Raw genomic sequence first — 22,046 nt, forward strand, 5'->3', positions numbered from 1 at the left:
GTTATCGAATAAAAGTATATGACTGACTGACTAATGTCTTAAACCTTTTGTTTTCTCGCCGCCAAATGAAGATCGTAGCAGTTTGAGGTCATTATTGTGCAGGTTCTTAACTCATTTAAGCTATTGTTGAGAGCAGAGCTCGGATTTCAGCAAAGGCAAGAGCAGGACAACAGGCCAAGGGAGTTCGGCGACTGTTTGTCGTCCCAGAAATAAGCAAAGTGATTGGCAGAGCAAATGACAGCCAGTCCTGTTTGTTTACTCTGACAAACTTAGCAGGAGAGGCCGGCGGGGCTGCCGGCGCAGTCTCTCTGAGGAGATTTCCACCGACCTTTCTTATCTTTCAGAAGCAGCGACTTAAACGACAGTGTGAAATTTGAGACCCTGACCTCGAAAAATTAGCTAAATACCAAGCAAATGTGGAAGGAGTTACCAGTCAAATTCCTTAATAATGTTCCTTATTCCAGCTCAGTTATTAGCCAGTTTACGAAATCTTGCGCACTTTTTAGGGAGGCCTTTGCCTAAAATGTGGGAAATACTTCATTGAATAGTCTACCACACCCCACTCGACCTCTGCCATGATCACTAGTCCTGAGAAATGTGACCATTTTACCAAACCAGCAAACCATGCTTTCGGTATCCAGTAAACAACCTGCCCCCTTCTGTATTCCCAAACTCTGAGATTTGTATTTTTACCCAAGGACCAACCAGTGTTGCAAGTGGAACTGTTAGCTATTTGTTTGGTTGAGCTGCAACCAGTCCTTAAAATAGCTACTACTGTTTTCGGTTATTTTGTCATTTTAGAAGAAAGTAAGTTATGGCCTAGTTGAAGGAGTCTCACATGCCAGGGGCCGTTTGGAACTATGCAAGTGTGCATGTATGCATTTTTACGAGAGTCTGCGTTTCCCATTTAGTGTTATCTGCATAAGTAGATGCCTCTTCAAAATAAGCCCTTTGAAATATTTCAGTTCCAGTGAATGAAAAGTATTATATAGGAAGATGAAAGCTCCTTTCATGCTTTTCCTAAACGAACGTGTGAGTTCCATATAAGGTTCTAATATGTTGTTTTGTTTTTGCATTCTGGTACTTTTAGTCTTGCATTTAGAGCAGGAACAATATAATATAAATAAAACATAAAAATATAAGTCCCTGACTGAAATGTTACAACTTTGGGTCTCTCTCAAAGCACTCTGTGCCTAACCAGTGCACAACAAAGTGTGCTCTATACATAGTCATGTACACTTATTGTACAACACCAAGTGCCCCCTGCCGTACTTGACCCAGACCCAGGCTGTATTTATGCACAACATTCAAAAGCCAGTGTTGTCTTGAGGTGCATCGCCAAGTGTTTTCCTGAGGCTTACCACCCAGTGCTCACCTCGGGGGTATCACCTCAGTGCTCCCCTTAGGTGCGTCCATAATGCCCCCCACCCATGAACGTCATTTGGGAGTAGTTTGACCTCTAGTTTGCTCCCTGCTACTTCTGGCACTTCCCTTGCTACCCCTGGCCACAGGGTGGGAAACGGATTTGCCCCCTCGGAGGCCAGAGATCACAAAGGAAGTTGCAGGAGAAGCAGGGAGCAAGCTAGAGGTCACAGCTGCGACCCCCTTACTACTTCCAAATGACGTCCATACCCATACCCATCAGATGCGCGTCATCCTCCCCCTCCCCTCCCCCACACCTTCCCTTGGCCGTCTTAACAGCATTATAGGTTCCTGGGCAGAGCAGGGCACTGGGCCCAGCCTACACAACCCTCCACAGGAATGAAAATGTAGTGTTAAATTCTGGTTTGTATGGGGCCCCTATTGTGTGCCCATTAGGACGGCACTGCACCCCCCCCCCCCCCCCCCCAAATAACCTTGCAGCTTCTGATGCGTGCTATCTTGCTCAACGTTTATGAACCTTACCCTGTGTCCCCTGATGCTCATGGTTATATAGGACTGTTTGGTGTGCTTTGACGCATGTATGGTTACTTCAGTGTGCTTGCATGCCTTTGTGTGTGCTGGGCGTATTGACAATGCATGTCTCGCTGTGCCTCTCTGTGTGCATGTTGTGTGTGGTTGCAGCTGCCTGCATGCATGAAGCCAAGCTTCTTACCTATACCCTTCCTTGTTGTAAATGTAAGCTCAGCAAATGAGAGGCTTGGTAAGTGTAAAATACAAAAATAAATGGAAGGTTCCTTGGTGCTCGGCATCTTGAGTGTATATTCATGATGGTAGGTCTACTCTACGCAATATATTTAACAATGTCCTTAAGACAAAGGATATATTGTTTGTTTCTCTGATTATTTTGTTTTTAATAAAGTGGAAACTTGAAGTGCATATCTACCCAATCTGCTTTTGCCTATAAGGAATAACAGAACATCCACTGTTCGGTTCTTCCTGTACAGTATCTTGTTCATACCTTTTCTTCATAAAGGTATTTTGTGACAAATGTGAGTATTTGACAACATTCAGTGACCAAAGATGTATGCTTTTTTTCAGGGTTTCAATCCGACTGATTAGCATAATGTAATCAATCTAAATGACATCAGATGACGTTTGGCTTGTGATTGTACCGTTTGACATCTGACTGATGGTATCAGGAAAAATAAGTGTCATCCATCGATGAAGGAGCATTGAGCACACTGCTCAAACTTAACCTAACGCATTCTCATTCCCAGTTAACATACTAGTGTAACACAATGTTGTCGGTTACATCTCGATGTAATGTGATGAGGTTTGGATTTCAAAATACTGTAAAGCTTTTAGAGCGCTGCTGGCACTGGTAGTCCTGTTCCAGTTGAAGTTGCTCGCTTTGGCTGCATAACAGGTTTAATCCACCAGTCTCCCAAAAGCCATATTGTGTGTCGGAGAGAGGGGTTTTAGATCATATTCTAAATGTGTGGTGGACATCAAACTTTGTTGGAAGGGACTACTAGGTGACTCGTGAGAAGGACAAGCAGTTAATCAGAAAAATAAAATCTCATCGTGCCTCATTTTTAGGTCGAACCTGGGACAGCGCATGCTCTGTATGCACGGTCACTTGCAAGACTTTATTTTGGTTTCACTAAAGGGACTGGAGCCTGCCCATTGCTTACCATTTGTTTGGATCAATGTCATTCTTCTTTGCTGCCTCCTAATTGGCAGATGCAGACCAAGCGTCACTCCGTTCCTTTCTGTGGAGCATGGACCAAACACAGATTGATTTAACTTAATCAGTGCCCGTCCGTGGTTCGTGCTGTGATGGAGGTACTATTTCGTCTTTTCCTCCCACCCATTCCTTCTCCGTGCTGTTGCTCCCTCTGGAACCCTCTCCCTCCCTGGTCGCTTCATAGCATTTGTTTTAATGGACTCCAAGCCATGCTGCGCAGCAGTCTGTGCTGCTGTGCAACATGTCTAAATATAAGATTGACACATCCAATAGACCTCGCATGGATGAGACCCATCAGCTTTACCAGTGCTTAGCTTCTCCTTATTGTCAGTTGAACAGCTTTTTGCATGTATCTGAGCGCTGTCGCCCAATTCGTCCTTTGTCCTGGCACATAGTCATCTGTTGTCACTGATGGATTGACCCAGTTGCCAGGTTTAAGTTGAAGGGTGGTTTGACAGCCTTATTTTGGTATGCACCCTCTGTGCAGAATTCTTGGGCAAGCAGCATGAACTGCACGGCGCTGCAGACATTCTGTTGATTGTACAAGTCCATTTGTTAGCTTATTCAATAATTTCTACAGTTTGCTTTGAAGAAATGGTGGCAAGTTTATAGATCGCTTTAGTTTGCCTCTTTACTCGCTCCAGTTACTTGCTTCTCAGACACATCATCATCCTTCGACTTTATCCCAGGATTCATCAAGTGTTTTTAGGTTTGAGGTTTGACAGCACAGGTGTGCAAACAGTATACATTTTGTGGTCTTTGGGTCTACCCCTTTCAAAATGTACTTTATTTGGTCAGCCTTTTTCAGCAGTTGGCTAGAGAGTTTGACAATTACATCTTGACTTCATCCAATGAAGTATTCATTGCTCACCCACTGCTATTGGCTGTTTGGAAGTATCCCCCGCCTTCAAGCCAGTGCTTGCATTGAAGTATCTGAGGGACTAAATTACAACTATAACCCCTTGTCTGCTTCTCCAGGGTCCTTTTCGAGTGTCTGATAGGCGTTGGCACATTACGCCTAGCGCTAATGGCTTTGCCAATACTTGTTTATATTGCAGTGTAGTTACTGAATGTTCTCGCCATGCACATATCAGTTCTGAATTTTATTAAAAAATATCAAAATTAAACTTCATGCTTTAAAGACCTTTTCAATCCGATCTTTTGCATCCAGGTATGGATGTTTCGACTAACAGCGAGATTACTTTCCTAGTATGATGAAGTACCACTTATCATCCCTAAACTAAAAAAAAATAAAAAAATAACACAATTGTGAGGAGCCTGCATAAAGTTGACGGTAAGACTATTTAATCTGTTGACGTTCGTCCAAGGTAGCATACAAACGTTCCATAAAAGAGGAGAGAGGGAGGCGTCTGTGGTGCTCCACAATCCAGATGCTATTCAGCTGGTATCCAAATAATCCGACAGGTTTTAAAAAAAGGTATTCATGTTTCTAGGTCAATGTGTTTCTTGAATTGAAGACCACATAAAGGTGTATTTTATTTTGAAAGGCTTTACAGTATATGATCCATTTATTGACCTTTTATTTCATTCGAATTGTTTTTAGGATCAAAGATGATCTCTTAAGCTGTACTTTTGAGGAATGCAGAAACTAGAGCTTACCCGTTGCTGCACGTTAGTGATGAGTAAGCACATTTGTAAATCTTTTAGACACTGTTTTCTCCCTTTGCAAGAAAATCTTTGCTAAAGCACTGCAGTAAAAATAAGGGTAACCAGTATAACTGGTTTTCGAATCCGCTAAGTGGTTTGCCTGGAAGCCTTGGTTTAAACCTTTTGATGGACTTGGTAGGATTTGGTGTACAGCCCCTGATTATCTCACCGTTTAAATGGGTGCTAGATTTGGATCTTTTCTGATGGCCGCATGACTGAGGTTGTATACCAAACCACGGTCACTTCTTCAGGCGATCGAGCAGACTTCGTGTACGTTTTTCACAGCTACAGGCAAGGTGAAGTTTTTCACAGCTACAGGCAAGGTGAGGTTTTGCAACTTCACCTCTACAAATGGGACCTTATTGCTACTCTTACTCAACACCTAGTGCCTCGTGCTAGAGAGCTGGAGCCGACTGCCTACTATAGAACACATACATGTAATGAAAGTAGAGTAACTGGACATTGATTGCACCTGCAGAAAGCCATTTTGAACCTGCTAAACTGTGTGCTATCTTTTGCAACAACCAGGACTAAATTTCTGTTTCACGTAGTGCAAACGTTTTTTTTGTACAGGTAGGTGCAAATGATGATGCAGGAATGCACTAGCATCTTTAAGGTCTTTTTTACAAGGCCCCTTGTGGGCTCTTGTATTTGGTCTATTTTCCTGTTAAGATGTTACTGCATGTAAAAGCTGCCAAGACCAATTTCATCTTGGCGACAAATGCTTGAACACTATACGGAGCGTGTGCCTCTTGTGTACTTTGATACCTTTTCTAGAAAAGGCGATTTTAACACATTTTCAATTTGCCAGAGGTCTGTGGGCAAGTGAACTCAATTACTATGTACATCCTTTACAACGCTAAACTATAACTTGTTTACCATTAAATGATGCAAGACCCCATATCATCATCTTCCACAGCATTGCCCATTGCTCAAACTTGGGCAGTGCGTACAGTGTTACACAATTTCTAAGTATTTGCTGTAATAGAAATCCTACTTTATTGCCTCTTCCATTTTGAAAACTCATTGCTCGAGATCTTGTTTGCTAAAAAATTAAAAAATTGACTTCACGACAGTTCATTTCCACAGAAGAGGAGATAAGTGAATACAGTTGCAAAAATATTCTTTATTGGGGTGGTGAGTGGTCACTTTTGTACAGTTTGGTTTAGGACTAAGCACCTCATTGTGCATCATCTCCAAACCACACCCCATCACTTGTTTGTCTTATAGACACGTTGGTAAATGTTGCAAAGGTTATAGAGATTGTGTTGTCGTGGTTTTACTGTTTTCTCAAATTCTCTGAAAGTATAATTTTAATTTGATACAGTTTCAGTTTTTTAGGTCTCGCCTAAGACTGATCACGCGCTGTCTGTTGCGAGACACATTGTTAGTTTACAGTGGGGCACAGAGCCTGCCTACTGCTTATCGTTTGTTTTCATTATTATCACTCTCATTGACTTGCTTCTTATTCAGCTGCTTTTGTGAGCTTTCCTTCGTCATCTTGTGTTGATCCCTCCTCTGGAGCATGGATACTTTACTTGTGTACTTCCAGTTCTCCCTTTCCTGGCCCTGTTTTTTTCCTTTTGTTAAGTACTCGATGGAAGTGCATGAGTTTTACAGTTGTCTCCCTGATGTGCATAATGTTTCTCTTGTTCATCCATGCATTTCTCTCCTTCCCCTCCATTCATGTGTCCCCCTACCCCCTCCTTTTTTTGTGTGTTTCCCTTAGCCTCCTGCCCACCCACTGTTAACTGTGTGCATCTCTTCACTTCCCTAAATGCATCCTTCTGTCCAGTCCTCTTTCCCTCCGAATTGCCTTGTCCCCCATTCCAATGCACTATATCAAACACACACATTTCACACACCGTTTTATTTACTAATCCATCGTGGATTGGTAAATCAAAAAGAAAAAAGCTTGCCTCAATTTGTAGGCACACCTATCCGTACTGGGGTATGCCTACAAAATGATTCAAAGGCTGTGTCATAGCACTTTTTATTCTTTTTTACATTTTTTTCGGCCATGCTTCACATCTGTCGAGCATGGCTAAAAAGCATTGGGAGCCAATAGGTCTATTATGCTACATCTGCTGGTTTTGCCAATGTTTGTTTCAGAAGGCTACACAATGTTTACCAGTGAAACAAACACAAGTGATTGCACTTGCGCAGTGCTACTTCAATAGCCATTTGGCTTTCCACAATCATTATTGGTAAAACATTAATTCTGATGGATACTTTTTAACTTCAGATTCCTCACATTGTGGATATCCCCAGACTCCATCCAGGTTTCGGAGGGGACTATAAAAAAAACTTGAAGTGGTGGATGCTACACTCTAATTGGACCAGTGGCAGATCCTTTGCCCCACCCCACCCAGCGCTGACAGTGTTGATAAACGAGTCACTGTTGGGCTGGGCAGGTCATCTGGGAGAGGTGGAGATCAAAGGGACTCTGTTTTTTGGCAGAGGCTTGTCCCTATTTCAACTTATTTGAGTTGCTGGGCATTTGCTTGCTGTTGAAGGCCTGCCTAACTTAAATCCAAAGAAGGCTGATGCAGGTTGTTATGGACAACACCACCGCCATGTGGTTCTGCTAGAAACAGATCTTCTGGATCCTGCAAAAGATGGCCTTCACATCTAGTGACATGGCATCTCCCTGGTTATGAATCACTTGGTGGGATCTTTGAAAGCCAGGGTGGATTAACTCAGCCATTTATACCTACTGGATCACAATAGCAGTGGAGCAGGGCTTTTTCCAGCAGTGGGTAAAATCCTGGCTTTAGCTATTTGCTACAGCCGAGAACACGCACTGTCGGCAGTTTCACATGCTTGAGTTTCCCACAGGTTATGTCTAGGAGATGCAGTCTGTCTAGAGTGGAGTAGGGGATTATTGTATTCCTTCCGGCTGCTACCTCTCCTTCCCGAAGTTCTCAAGATCCGAAGTGACTGGGCCCAAGTCATTTTAGTGGCCACCAATTGGATCAGCAGAGTGTGGTCTATGGAACTTCTGGGCATGAGCATTTATCCCCGAACCGGTTGATACTTAAGGAGGATCTTCTGTCACGGAGGCAGAGCAGCATTCTGCACCTGGGCCCATGCGGTCCACTCCTTCCTACATGGAAATTGACTGGCCACAGTTGTCTGCCTTTGATATTTCTCCCGAAGTTGTGAATGTAGATCTGGTGGTCAGGCGTCCATCTACGAAAACTGTTTATGCTGAACACAAAAATAAGTGTTTGGCCTTGTGTGATAACTTCACTACTGACCCATTATAGGCAAAGTTGTCAACCGTCCCCCGCGCACATCTCAGCATGGGAAATAACTTAACTGCACCTTGCACTCCTCCCCCATCTCAAGACCTGCTTAATTCCAGCTGCAACATGGATGTGTAACGGATGCACCAAAGGCAAGCCCGTCTGCGCCATGAGCGCAGCCAGTGCCAGGAAGCATGGTCCTATCACCACCCAGTGATACTCTGCAGCACTCCTTAGGTTGCTAGACCTCGGATGCCATTTACCCTAACTACTCACTTCCCAGTAGGAGCTTTCACCTGCACCCACAGCCGGTTCTCCATCAGCTACCCACCTATGCCCTTACGCTAGACCACCCACTGCAGCACACACCCACTTCTCAAAACACGATCACTCAGCAAACACACAACCTCAATATGGAATGTGCTGAACAAGAATGCATCTGACATCCTCCTCATCACAGAGACCTGGCTCAATCCCTCATCACCTGCCGACATCACCACAGCAATTCTAGTGGACTATAAGATCGTCCAACAGGACCACCATCACAAGCCAAGAGGAATCGTTATCATCTACAAGGAATCCATAAAATGCAAAACATTCACAGAGAATGCCACCCCATTAATGGAACACCAGGTTGATCAAATCATTTGGGTTCTCTGTAGTGTCTTACGCATACAATACCAAAATTGTGGTATCCATATTGAGCAATCCTGAAGACACTGCTTTAAGATTTAATGCTTGCATGCCTCAAATAGGTAACTGAATGGTGTCAAATTGTCTGAAGCTTAACTCTGAGAAAACAGAGGTTCTTATCTTGGGCTCAGACGTTTCATTTTGGTAACCAAGTTAGTGGCCTCAGGAAATTGTGGCTCTTCCTTCGCCGGTTCAGAAAGTGAACTTGGGGTTTGTTTTTGACAGCAAGTGCAACTTTGAAGACCAGGTCAATGCCATTGCATCATCAGTACTTTTTAACTCTAAAAAATAATTAGGAAAATATGCCCCTTCATACCCACAGATCTTCAGAAAATGGTGGCTACCTCTCTTGATCTATCCAAACTAGATTTTGGGAATGCCCTATTCATGGGCATCCCAAAAAGTTTTTTTCATAAATTGCAGATGCTACAGAAAGCATCTGCCTGATTTCTTTCAGGAATCTCAAAATATCAGCCTGTGACTCAGGCCCTGATCAAGCTACACTGGCTACCTGTGGCTAAGAGGATAGAGTGTACTGCAACGGCGAAGAAATCTCCAGGGTCCCGGTTTTTACCTACTTGGGCGTCATATTTGATGAAAGGGGCACTTGGAGGCCACAATTAAATGCCAAAGGCCTAGCTGTCACCAGATCAACTTCTGCTTTACTGAGCTCTGCGAAACAACTGGGATCGCGCCCTGTAGAAGCCCTGTTGACAGTTTATAAGTCAAAAAGCATTTCAGTAGCAAAGTATGGTGCTTCCCTATGGGGTTATCTACCACAAGGCAAACTCCAGGTGGCGGAAAATAAGTTCCTTAGATCCCTGTTAGTGGTCCCCCAATCAACCCCAGTAGTCTCAGTCCATACAGAGCTGGGTCTTGGCTTCATATGTGACCAGTTACAGCTGGCTCCTCTGACCTGCTGGGCCAAGACCTGGCTGAACTCTGAAATTAGTCTAAACCATTCTATCCTTAAAGACTGTATGGCACTGGACAAAGTCAATAAAATCCCATGGTTGGTTTACATTAAAAACACTCTTTGTAAACTGGGGAGGCAAGAACTATACTTTGCCCCGAGTACCATCAAGAAGGGTGACTTACTGTGGATTAAGAACAACTTTTTTGGGACGTGTGGAGATGGAACGGGAGGAAGTAGAGGTCCAAAAACCGGGAGTTAGAGCTAATTACATACTTCAGACTACCCCTAAATTGGAACCCTATTTGAATATTGTGACCCGAGCCTTCCATCGTAACCTCCTTGTGAGATTTAGACTTAATATCATCCAGTATTCCTTGGGGAACTATCCAGAATGGGGATTATCAGATCCATCTATCCCCTGTAGCTGTGACAATTTCTCCGAACAGACACTGATGCACTTTATTATGTTCTATGGCCATTATGAGGAATGTAGGAAACAGTTTTTATTACCCATTTTGAGAGAAGCAGGGTTTACACAAGTCCGGCCCGCACTCCGTTACCTACAGCTCTTGAGCAGCATCAGAGTAATATTTGGGGTCGCAGGTTTCTTGGTTGCTGCTATGCGTATTAAGTCTAAAAAACTGAAGTTAAATGTTCTTTGATATGTGTTAATAGTTGCTATCCATTAGTTCTACCGATGAAATGCTCTATCCCATGTATATATATGAAACTGTTCTCTTAAATGCTGTTTTTAAATGTAATAACTGTTTTTTATACATGAATTGTTTTTAACATATGAATTGTCTTTTTATATGTGATGGAATTGCTTTTATGATTTTAATTAATCGAATAAAGCTTGCCTTGACTTGACTTGAGTTTACTGCCCTTTGCTTGGCCTTTAAGGTCCTGCACATCACTAGCACACTATCTCCAGGATAGATTTGTTTGGTATGTTTCATCCAGAAAACCTATGCCCTTGGAAACCAAGTGTTTAGTGCCACCAAACATCAAATGAGCATCTTTGGGTGGCAGAAGCTTTTTGTTGAGGACGGCCAAGCTACGGATCTCTCTCCCCATAGCCCTAAAGAACTGTTAAGACCTTCAGTCTTTTAGGAAATCTCCCAAAACATGGCTTTTTAAACAATGAACAGTTCTAGTTAAGTTTCCGATTCTTGTTTAGTGGGGTTCGCCAAGAAGCCTCCGGGCATTCAAACTATTTAAAAAAAATTAAAATGTTATCACATAAGCAAATGAAAAACTGGCAGCTATTCGAATTACCAACTCTGAGAGTCTCATCTCTGATATGATTGGTACCACTGGGAAAAGATGGAGGAGCTAATAAAGCATCTTCCAGAGGCTCACAGCAAAAGTGGATAAGAGCTGGTCACAGAGCAAAACAGTTAGTAGTGCTAGTATACATCGTACCCTTGATGCAGCAGAAAAGCAGCTAGAGCAGCCCTTTCAGGTCTCGCACCAGCCTAAGTCCTTTCAGACCGGAGCCTGCAGAGGAAATGGATGGGAAAGGAGTAGAGATTAAGACAGCAAGGTGGGCCTCTTCTCTAAATAGTTACTCGGCTACCCTTCCCTTCCTCTGATAACACTAGATCTGTTGGGGGAAGAAGAAAGCACTTCCTTTCTGTGAGGAAAATCATTACGTTGGGTCCTAGGATCCTCGCCGTCATGCGGGAAGGTTACTGCACCCCCCTCCCAACATCCTACACCACGGCAATGTACTGAGTTGAGACCACCTTCATCTCTTAGAGGAAGAGCCGCAGGGGCTTTTAGCAAAGGGTGCAGTAGAACCTGTATCCATATATCCACGTGAGGTAGGAGAGTACTCCCTCTACTTCGTTATCTCTTGAAAGGATCAGTCACTCCGACTGATCCTTGACCTCCGACCATTAAACAGGTTCATCTCCTCCAAACACTTTCAGATGGTCACGTTACAAGATGACAACCCCTTGATGTGCCATGGTCAGTTTATGAAACCCCTGGATCTCCAAGACTTGTACATTCACATCCCAATACACCCAGTGTACCCACCAGTATCTTTGCCTGTTAGTCCGAGGAAAGGCAAACAGTCTGAGCACCGCGGTCGGAACCACACGTGTTCAGACTACACAAGCTCTACCATAACCATGCATATGCCGTAACCACGCATATGCGTGGTTAAGGCAGTGCGCGGTTTAGCTGCTGGAGGACGGAAGCAGAAAGCCGGTGAGGTGAATGGGGCTTTTATTTTTATTTTAGGGCTGAGAGGGGGTAGGTCTTAAGGCAGTGAAAGGGGTTGGTGTAGTTTAAGGGACAGTGCAGGGAGGGTGGGGGGCATGTTAGTGTAAATTAGGGTGCAGGGGTTTAGGCCTTAGGGCAGTGGGAGGGGAATGGGTGTTTGGGTTAGCTTTTAGGGTGGGTGGTTGGGATAGGTTTTAGGGCAGTAGAAGGGGTTGGGGTAGTTTAAGGTGTAGCTCGGGGTGGTGGGACTGGGTAGTATAGGCTTTTAGGCTTAAGGATAGTGGGAGTGGAATGGGTAGTGGGGTAGTTTTGCAGCGTGAATCTTTCTAGATTCACTATGCTGTTCATTATTCCGCCATCTAGTGGCTGGGTCTAGAATTGTTGTATTTCTTCTGGTGTTTTTTTCCGTGGCCCAGGTGTGTGTCGACATACCAGCATTTGGTGTCCTTCGTGACGTTGATACGCTTCCTCCGGAAGCTCCCATATTTGGTTGCCATCTTCAAATTCTTTTTTTGCCGTTGGGTCTGGATCGTCCGTGAAGGAGCTCCACAACTTTGGAGAGAACAATCCACGAAAATCAACAGGAAGATTGAGAAATCACTGGAGAACATACCATATTACGATCATGTAAAGGGGACAACGAAAGAGGAGAGAGCATCGAGAACTTTGTTTCTACAGAGACTGCGCACACAGGGGCTCCCTAGGCACTGTGATGGACAAAACTCCCTTCAAATTCTGCGCCAACTGCCACCACAAGTATGTGCAGAAGGACCAACACCCAGTTTGAAATCTCTGCCTGCCGCTCGACCATCGAAGCGAGGACTGCAAGGCCTGCGCGGCATTCACTCAGAAGACCCTCAAAGTAAGAGAGAGGCAAAGAAGAGCAAACTACAGCATGCAGGGCAGGGAACACCTCCATCGCTCTGAGATTTAGGACTCTCCAGTGGAGAAGAAGACAACATCGCCGAAGGACTAGAGGACACCATAGTCGACGAGGTCGAAAAGAAAACGCAGATGGTAAGAGTCGTCGAACTCCTGGCACTCCACTGATACTCGCAAAAGTGAGTCGAAATCCTCAAAAGGAACATTGCCGTCGAATCACTCGACATGCGCAACTGCATCCAAGGACAAACAGCCCATTGGTTCTTTCGAAAAGGACTTCCAGACGGCCAAGATAAGGCAAAGGCGTCCGAGCAGTCACCAAAGGGACGTTTCGACGTCGGAAAATGAAGGGCTGAAAGCAGCTACGACTTCCGCGAAGAGAAAAGCCGAAACCCTCGACACCGAACACGCGGCCGAGATGGAGAAGAAAAAGATAAGGCTTGAGGCCGAGATGGCAAGCATCTTGCAACACAAGAGGGACTTCGACAAAAAGATGAAACTGTTAACTATTCCGTCGAAACCCAATCCCAAAGCCGAGAGGTGCATCAAGGAAATTCAACAACCGCCCACACCAGAACCTGGCGAGGAACAGGAGTAAGAAGAGCTGTATTACGGCGACTCCGAAGGTGAGGAAGACTAGCAAACTTACCAGGGCTCGACATCCTCGGAGGCGCAGGACTTGCAGTGGCAGGATCTCGACGCCGAATCACTGGAAGAAGGTGGTTGAATCCTATCCTTCGAAGCCTTCGCCGCCGGACGACATAGGGATCTATAACCAGGTCATCAAGAGAAACCCCAATCTTGCTTCCTCTTGGAAATATTGTTGCCATCCCAGACAAGAAGCCAGCTCCTACCCATGCTCCCAAGTGTGCTGGACCAGGGGAAGGAGGCCTTCAAGGAACCTGCTATGTGTAAAGCAGTAACCCCAAGGACGGAGATAAAATGCAAACACTCTTCTAAAAACCTTACAGAGCAAGGTGTTTCAGAGTGCAAAGAGAACTTTGGCAATATTGAAGGAGACACGTCTTTACCACAATAGGCAAGCTCTGACAGTGAGGACAGTGAGCAAACTGATAGAATGATGGCGTCATCCAAAAAGATGGATAAATGGGTGAAAAGATAAAATCATGGGTAAATAAATGGTTTGATGGATGGAAAATTACATGGGAGAAAGTAACTCTCCCGGGAGGGCCGAGGCTCACGCTTGAATTTCTATCAGTGATTCGGAGTGGGTGATGTTTTGATTTTCTGGCTCTTTCCTTGGTCTAGAAATCAAACAAAAAAAAAAAACTTTGAAATGCCCATGGCAAATCTTAATAAACTAGTCTGAGCAATCCAATGAGAATATGCCTATCCATGGAAGCCCATAAATTATGCCCGGTTTGTGTTTTCAGTATGCCTTCTTTCTTTCACTGCAAAAGTGCAATCTTCCTTTTTTTTGTTTTAAAAATGTCCATATGCTTTGCTCCCAATTACATGTTCTGCCCATCTACTGACTTAATTTCGGAGATCTGTCTCTGTCTTTGTCTAGGCATTGTTCTGCCTGGTGCCTCTCAACCTCGGTTTCCTTTCTGTGTGTGACCTGAATTAAACTGTTCACAATATTTGTTTAACTTCAGGTTGTATCGGGGTCAGCAGTGAGTGGTTGTGCTTGTGTCTGTTTGATGATGAAAGATGACTTCCCAATGACTGCAGATTGTATGCGTCAAATGACCTGTCTTGAAGGACATTTCTCTGTCCACCATCATTGCCGGCACTTACACCAACGTGTACCCATAGACTTGTTCACACGCTCACCCAATAATGACCTACTGACCAACACCATACCAGCAGCAGTGCAGTGCACCACACTAAAGTCCCCTTCAAGATTCCCATAGGCTTACTGCTCCGCAGTTTTGCTGCTCTGGGAGCTGGTGTTTATGCTTTCTGCACGGGCAACCGGATTTAATGCAATTCTCCTTCACCTGCCTTATGGTCTACCCAAAGTTCAGTCCATTGCTTCTAATTAAGCGGAAATAAAAATAAATTAATATAAAGCTCAGTCCTCTATGCTCCACAACTCACTTGAACCCAGCGAGTGATGTCCCAGTAAACGCACCTCCAAGGACTTCCTCTGTGACACCAGCACTCAGTGGCCGCCCCGCAACTCAACTTCTTCCAACCATGCACTTCCTACTGTGAAACATGTGAACCGTCTAGTACTATGCTTCATTACATCACTAAGGGGTTCATGGCTTTGCATTGCTGCAAACACAGTGCAGTCTTGCACCTAACTTCTCAGAGGGAGCACTGACTGCATCCGAGTTGGCCTGTGAGGCATAAAGCTCCAGACCATTACTGGTGCTGCTGGACTTGACTTTAATTTCTTTTCATTCCTCGCTGAATGGCATAGAACGTGGTTGGATCACAAAGTCCCTATGCCAGGTTGTAGCTGGTAGTGGTTTATTCCTTGCACATTCGTCTGATAATCAGCAGCATGATTTGCGATTTAAGCTATCAGATAGAATCTGAACCAGGAAGGTTGCCCGAAGGGCCTTGAACTGAAAAGGGCTAGTGAATTAAAGGTTTCATTGATTGCGGCAGGTCTGTCGGAAAAATGTCAATTTATGGGGACTTGCTCGGAGTGTTTTTACAGCAGCACTTACTGTGCAAGGCATATTGGAAAACATTTACAGCAACTCAAACATGCCCTTTTAGCCACTTAATGATTAAGCCTGGAGACAGAGGTGCACAGTTTCTAACGTGAAGCAGAATGTCTTTATGGAATGTAATCTTTTAAGATACACTGCGTCATATGTCACATGTAACATGCACTCGATGAACTTCTATTGAACTATACTCGTTTTCCTCTAGGAGAGAAAAATCAGCGTCTCCCTGCCCATAACAAGAGGACCAAGTGCATTTATACCAGAAAAAGAGGTAACCATTATCTTTCTTTTCTGCTAGTCTGATGTAGCTGTTTTGGTATTGTTTACATTGCTCTATTTATGTTTGATTGGGAAGCTCGCTTCAGGGTTGGGAATTGGCAGTAATCAAGACACCAGGGACTCTAAAAATACTGGCTCATGGAACACCGCCGCAGTGGCTTGTGGGATGTCTCCACTGCTACAGGAATATAGGGTGTTATGCTGAGAAACTTAGTAACCGGAAAAGTTCACCCACTGAGGTCCTTATTTTGGGACCCATATGATCCTGGGTGTTAATTGCGAACGTTGGGCCCATTTACATAAGTGTCCTGAGGGCGCGTGTGTTTTACGCACGCTTTGTGAGTCCCCAGGGAACTTTGGTATTACAGAATGGGTTGCTTGTGCGGCCCCTTCTGTAATATCGATAGCACTGGCGCACATAAAGCACCAGTGCTATCTTCAGAGGGCATTCCCTCATTTAAATGGGGGCATTCCCCTTGCAAATGAGGGAATCGCCTTGCCTCTGCCCCACGCCGATCTACAGACGCAAAGCTCTCAAGAGGTGCACTGACAGTGCGCCATCTAAAACGTGGTACACTGTCAGTGTAGAAAGACCATAGCTGAAATTTGATTTGTTGTAAAACTATCAAGAGCTTCAATTAAATAATTAGTGTTTGCACACAATGTCATCCTGCAAAAATAACATTTTGATCTTTGTGAATTCATTGATGTGTGTTGTATTGGAATCTTACCTGTTCGTAAGATTCTCTCCCTCGCTCTCCTCTTTCCCTGTGTTCCGTGTGGAACATCTGGTACACGACACTCGAGAGTTGGCAGTTGTTCCTGCGCTGTCGAGGTGGTCGGATGCCAGGTTGTTTTCTCCCAATAAACTTACCTGTTCAAGGCCACCGTTTCCAGTTTCCTGCTTTCCAGACTGCACGAAGCATCACAACATTTTTGGCGACGCTTTCTGATGCTTGGATCTGCCTTACGCGACTTCATTGTGTGGGAAGCAACCTGGTGATTCCGCGACGTTTCCTCCAGCCCTGAGTTTGCCGTTGTCTGCCTTCGCCTATCTTCTGGATTTCTTCACGCTGATTTCGTCTGTTTTGAAGGTACTGTCATTAGATTTATCATTTTCGCTTGTCGAACTCCTACGTTCCAAGCAGTTCGGTTTGCCCCACGTCACTGCACCGCACTTGACGTTGCTGCAACGCTTCTGACGCTGTACGGCCTACGTCCTGGCGTGCTGACGTGTTGACGCCCCCTCGTCTTCTGACACCTCTGCCTCGTCACTGGAGCGCATCGCCCTACGTCCTGGCGTGCTGACGTGTTGACGCCCCCTCGTCTTCTTACACCTCTGCCTCGTCACTAGAGCGCATCGTCAGCCTCGATTATTGCGTCTGCAAGCAGAGAACGTTCACAGTTCCCTTTGTTTTCCTCAGCCCTTCGCAGCAGTTCTTACTCGCCTTCCATTGAGCCTTATGACATCACACTGACTGCCTTTCAGTGATTACCCTGTTTCACTCAACGTTCTGCAGACACTTTCACGGTGATTTGCACACCATTACCTACAAGTTTGAGTTTATTGTTTCTTTTAAAGTGTGTTTTAACTTTGACTGTTTTCTTCACTATGGCCTCGAATATTGTCATGCCTCCAATGTTTCTTTCCTCTCCAGGTACACCTTCAATAGATTGGGAGGACTGGGTGGAAATGTTAGACAATTATATTATTGCGCTTGATGGGAAAAACTTCCATCCTGAAAGGAAAAAAGCGCTTTTGTTAAGCACTCTCGGCAATGAAGGCCAGAGAGTATTCAAATACTTACCAGTGGCTTTAGGTCCCAATGGTCAACCCATGGATGACGCTTACAAAGAGGCTCTGAAAAGACTAGAGACTAGATTTGCCAAGGAGGTCAACCTGGTTATGGCAAGATATCGCTTTTATACTCACCCCCAAGCCGAAAATGAGAGTATTGATCAATTTGTGTCCAGTTTACGCGAACTGTCCATCAAATGTCGTTTTGGTAACATGACTGATGAGTTAGTTCGCGATCAACTTATGGTGCAATGCCGCCATAGGAAAGTTCAGGAAAGACTATGGGCTGCCAAAGATCCCTCCTTAAAAGAGGCAATCGACATGGCGAAGGTTATAGAAGAATCTCAAAAGTGTATCAAAGAATTAGAGCGTAAAGATAAGCCCTCCGCTCAAATTGGCAGTGTTGATTGTGAAGAGTGTGTGGAAGGTTATGACGTTAATGCTATCTCTAAACCTTTTAACAAAAGTAACCCTAACAATTTTCCTTCTAAGGTCAAGAGCAAAGAATGTTGGCGTTGCGGAAGCCAATTCCATTCAGGTGATTTTAAGAAGTGCTATGCTCTTGACCAGATTTGCCGGAAATGTGGTCGCAAAGGTCATTACCTTAGAATGTGTAAAATGAATGAGGGTTCCGATAAAGTTAAATCTGACACTTTTGACAAACCCAAATTTAAAGTGAATGTAATTGACAACAGGGTTTTAGTTGTTCAACAAGTGAGTTGTGACTTAGTTAGTACCACAAGTGACTCCGCCAGATTATCTAGACCCTCTGCTATATTTTCTATTTGTGGTCAAAATGTCTTACTGATGGTTGATTCTGGCTCTTTGTTCACCATCATTCCGGAATCTACCTTTTCTTCCTTATGGCACAACGTTTCTCTCACGGAAAAAGATATTGATCCAGTGGGGTACCAAGGAAAATCTATTGATGTTCTGGGGTACATGTTTGGGGTCATCGCTTTTAAATCCAGAAGTGTCAATGGAAAAGTGTACATAGCTAGAGAAGGTCCTCCTATCTTAGGGTGGATGCACCAGTTTGATTTGAATATTGTAATTAATCCTTGCTCGCCGGATGTGGTTATGACTATTGAGCGTGATGTTCAAGTCAAAGACATTTTAGATGCTGCACATAGAGTATTTGCTGACAGGTTAGGATGTGTCAAGGACTATTTCCACAAAATTGTTTTAAAGCCCAATGCTTCTCCCGTGCAACATAAACTAAGGAGAGTTCCCCTTTCTGTCAGACAGGGTCTGAAAGATTTGTTACATGACATGTTGTCTACCAAAGTTATTGAACCTGTGGAAGCCTCGCCCTGGATTTCTCCCGTAGTAATTACTTTGAAATCTGATGGGAGGTTGAGATTTTGCATTGACCTCAGGTCCCTCAACCAGGAAATTGTTACTGACACTTTTCCCCTTCCCAATATCAATGAGCTGTTACAATCTGTGGGGGGGGGTAGATTCTTCTCAAAGATCGATTTGAGGAGTGCGTACCACCAAATCCGATTACACCCTGACTCCAAACCTTTGACTGCCTTTATTACCACCGAGGGTACCTTCCAGTTCACTCGCATGCCGTTTGGCCTCGCCTCGGCTGCTAGTGTCTTTCAGAGGATGATGTCTAGCATGCTCAAAGGTCTGTCTGGGGTTGTTTACTTTCAAGACGATATCCTTGTCTCAGGAAAAAGTGTGAATGATCATAATTTAGCTTTGCGACAGGTCCTCTTCAAATTAGAGGACACCGGTTTAACTGTGAACAAAGATAAGTGTGTTTTCTTAACTGAAAAGATTGAATATTTAGGGTATACCATCTCCGCTGACGGCATTGCTCCAAAAAAGAATCTGTTACTTGCCATCAGCCAAGCCCCAGCACCCAAGGACAGGGATCAGCTTCGCTCTTTCTTGGGCTTAGTCGAATATTATTCGAAATTTGTTCAAGGCTTTGCTTGTCTGTCCGAGCCTTTGAGAGTGTTACTGAGAAAGGGTAACAAGTTTGTCTGGGACAAAGCCCAAGAGGACTCCTTCCAACAGATCAAGGAGAATATTTGCAATGCTGGTATTTTAGCCCCCTTTAATCCTGGGTGCAAATCCTTCCTGACCGTAGATGCCAGCCTTACGGGCATCGGTGTGGTGTTCTCACAACTTCAGCGTGGTCTTGAAAGAACCGTTGCCTTTGCTTCGAGGACACTTACTCAAGCTGAGAGAAACTACTCGGTCATTGAACGAGAAGCACTGGCTGCTGCTTGGAGTGTTGAGTATTTTCGTGTATATCTGTGGGGTGTAAGATTTATGTTGCGGACCGACCACAAGCCTTTGCTGAAAATTCTATCGGGTGGTGGTGCCGGTAAAGGTTCTGCTCGTCTTGCAAGGTTTGCTGCAAGGCTACAGGAATACTCTTACGAAATTGTGTTCATTCAAGGATGGAAAAACATTCAAGCGGATTGTCTTTCTCGCTTGTCTGTTGACTGGAAGTTGGTTGATCAAGACCTTGAGAAGCGTGTTGTGGATGAGGCCGTTGCTGTAGTTGGGGACGTGTGTGAATCTCCAGTGGGCGCCTTTTCTCAAGACCAATGGTTAACTGAGATGAAGAAGGACTCTGTTCTCCAGGAAGTCATTCTTTTGATTAGGAGAGGTGCTCCTAGAGAAAGCATGGTGCCTGTGGCTGTCAGGCCGTTTTGGAAACTCTTAGACGAGTTGTCTTTGGCAGGTTCTGAGATTATCATGAGGGGCGATCGTTTTGTGCCTCCTGCTGGCCTGAGATTTCATATTTTCAAGCTAGCACACTTGGGACATTTGGGCCAGGGCATGACAATTAGAAAAATGAAGCAAGAGTTTTGGTGGCCAGGCATGGATGATACTATTCGTGTTTGGGTGGAGAATTGCCCTTTTTGCAAGGAAAGCGAGAAAAGGTTGAAGGTTGGTCTTCAAACCAAACAAGGGCACATTTCTGATCCTGGCAAACCCTGGTATAACCTGTGTCTAGATTTCATTGGCCCCCTGTCCGGTCTTTCTCTTGATTTGCGTTTCGCTGCTGTGGTCATTGATGTCCATTCCAAGTGGCTCTGTGTGGAGTTTCTTAGAGATGTCACCACTAAGTCTACCATTGAAGTGTTTGAAAGTTTATTTTCTTCAGAAGGTTTCCCCAACATGGTCCTGACTGACAATGGCACCCAGTTAACCTCCAATGAGATGAGGTGTTTCTTTGAGAAGTGTGGTGTCAAACATTCCCGCACTTCCTTGTACAACCCCATGGGCAATGGTATGGTCGAAAGGTCCAATCGCCTGGTTAAAGGTACCATCCAACTCGCCTTAACCAACAATCTAGACCCCAAACGTCTGGTTCAAGATATGGTTTGGTCTTACCGGACCACCCCCCACAGTGTCACCAAGATTTCCCCTTTCCAAATTATGCGCGGGCGCTCCCCTGGTTCTAGAACGGTCCCTGCTTGGTTAAAGGATTGGGTACTGTCCGATGGCGTAAGTTCTCCCGTTGTTGTTTCTGGCAGGATCGCTGTTGGCGATTGGGTCAAAGTCAAATCCGGCAGAAATAAAGCTGGTCTGCATAAGTTTAAGGGCCCTTTTCGTGTTGTTTCTGTCAGCAAATTTTCTTTGGTTCTGGAAGGTGGTGACAGGTGGAACCTTAGGAATGTCGCTCTTTACCAGAAGGGTGGTTCGTTTCACGTCCCTGCTTCTAGTGGTGAGGGGTGCTCGGGTGCCATGTTCATGCCTGACTCTGATTTCAGAGACCCTCTGTCTCAGGACTCAATTTGCAATTATGGTCCCTCTGTGTCTGGTCCCCGCGAGCCTTCATGTGATTCCCTTGTTCGTCCTCCTCCAAGTGTGAGTTTGCCTATTGCGCCAAGAGTGCGTAAGACTCCTGTTTATCTCAATGATTATGTACTTTCTTAGGGTTGATATGCTTTGGTTTGTTGTTTTTCTCCACCGAAGTGGGATGGGTCCTGTATGAGTTTCTTGATTTTCATACTCTGCTTCATTGTATCCTTCTTATGTATGGATAGTTCTTTTGCATTGTTTTCCTTGTTTCACTTTGTTTCACTCTCTTCTAGGGTAGAGGATGTGTTGTATTGGAATCTTACCTGTTCGTAAGATTCTCTCCCTCGCTCTCCTCTTTCCCTGTGTTCCGTGTGGAACATCTGGTACACGACACTCGAGAGTTGGCAGTTGTTCCTGCGCTGTCGAGGTGGTCGGATGCCAGGTTGTTTTCTCCCAATAAACTTACCTGTTCAAGGCCACCGTTTCCAGTTTCCTGCTTTCCAGACTGCACGAAGCATCACAACAATGTGCTACCTTATTTACCCTATTTGCTAATTATTTCATTCAAATCCTATTTTCAAAATTCAAAAGAGATTAGGCAATATGAATTTGGGTCTTCATAATTCTTGCCCTCTTTTTAAAAACTGCTTACAATACAGGTGCTAAATGAGGAAGGAATTGCACCACTGGCCAAAATAAGATTAGCGAGTCTTAACAAATGAGTGTGTAAAACGCACAAAAATGCCTGCCTTAAAAGACTCTCCACGATACCCGACCG

At 44.6% G+C, this 22,046-nt stretch overlaps 1 protein-coding gene across 1 annotated transcript in view; it reads left to right on the forward strand.

Annotated features, from left to right (window-relative positions):
* The window catches only part of SESN3 (sestrin 3), a 293,232-nt gene that overhangs the window by 56,980 nt on the left and 214,206 nt on the right, over window positions 1-22,046 (forward strand). Inside the window, exon 2 of the mRNA XM_086935298.1 lies at window positions 15,623-15,688. Coding sequence (XP_086791424.1) covers window positions 15,623-15,688 — 66 coding nt within the window. The remainder of the gene's footprint in view (window positions 1-15,622; window positions 15,689-22,046) is intronic.

The sequence above is a fragment of the Lissotriton vulgaris genome, chromosome 8 (genome assembly GCF_964263255.1).
Source record: "Lissotriton vulgaris chromosome 8, aLisVul1.2, whole genome shotgun sequence".
NCBI classification, from domain to species: Eukaryota; Metazoa; Chordata; class Amphibia; order Caudata; family Salamandridae; genus Lissotriton; species Lissotriton vulgaris.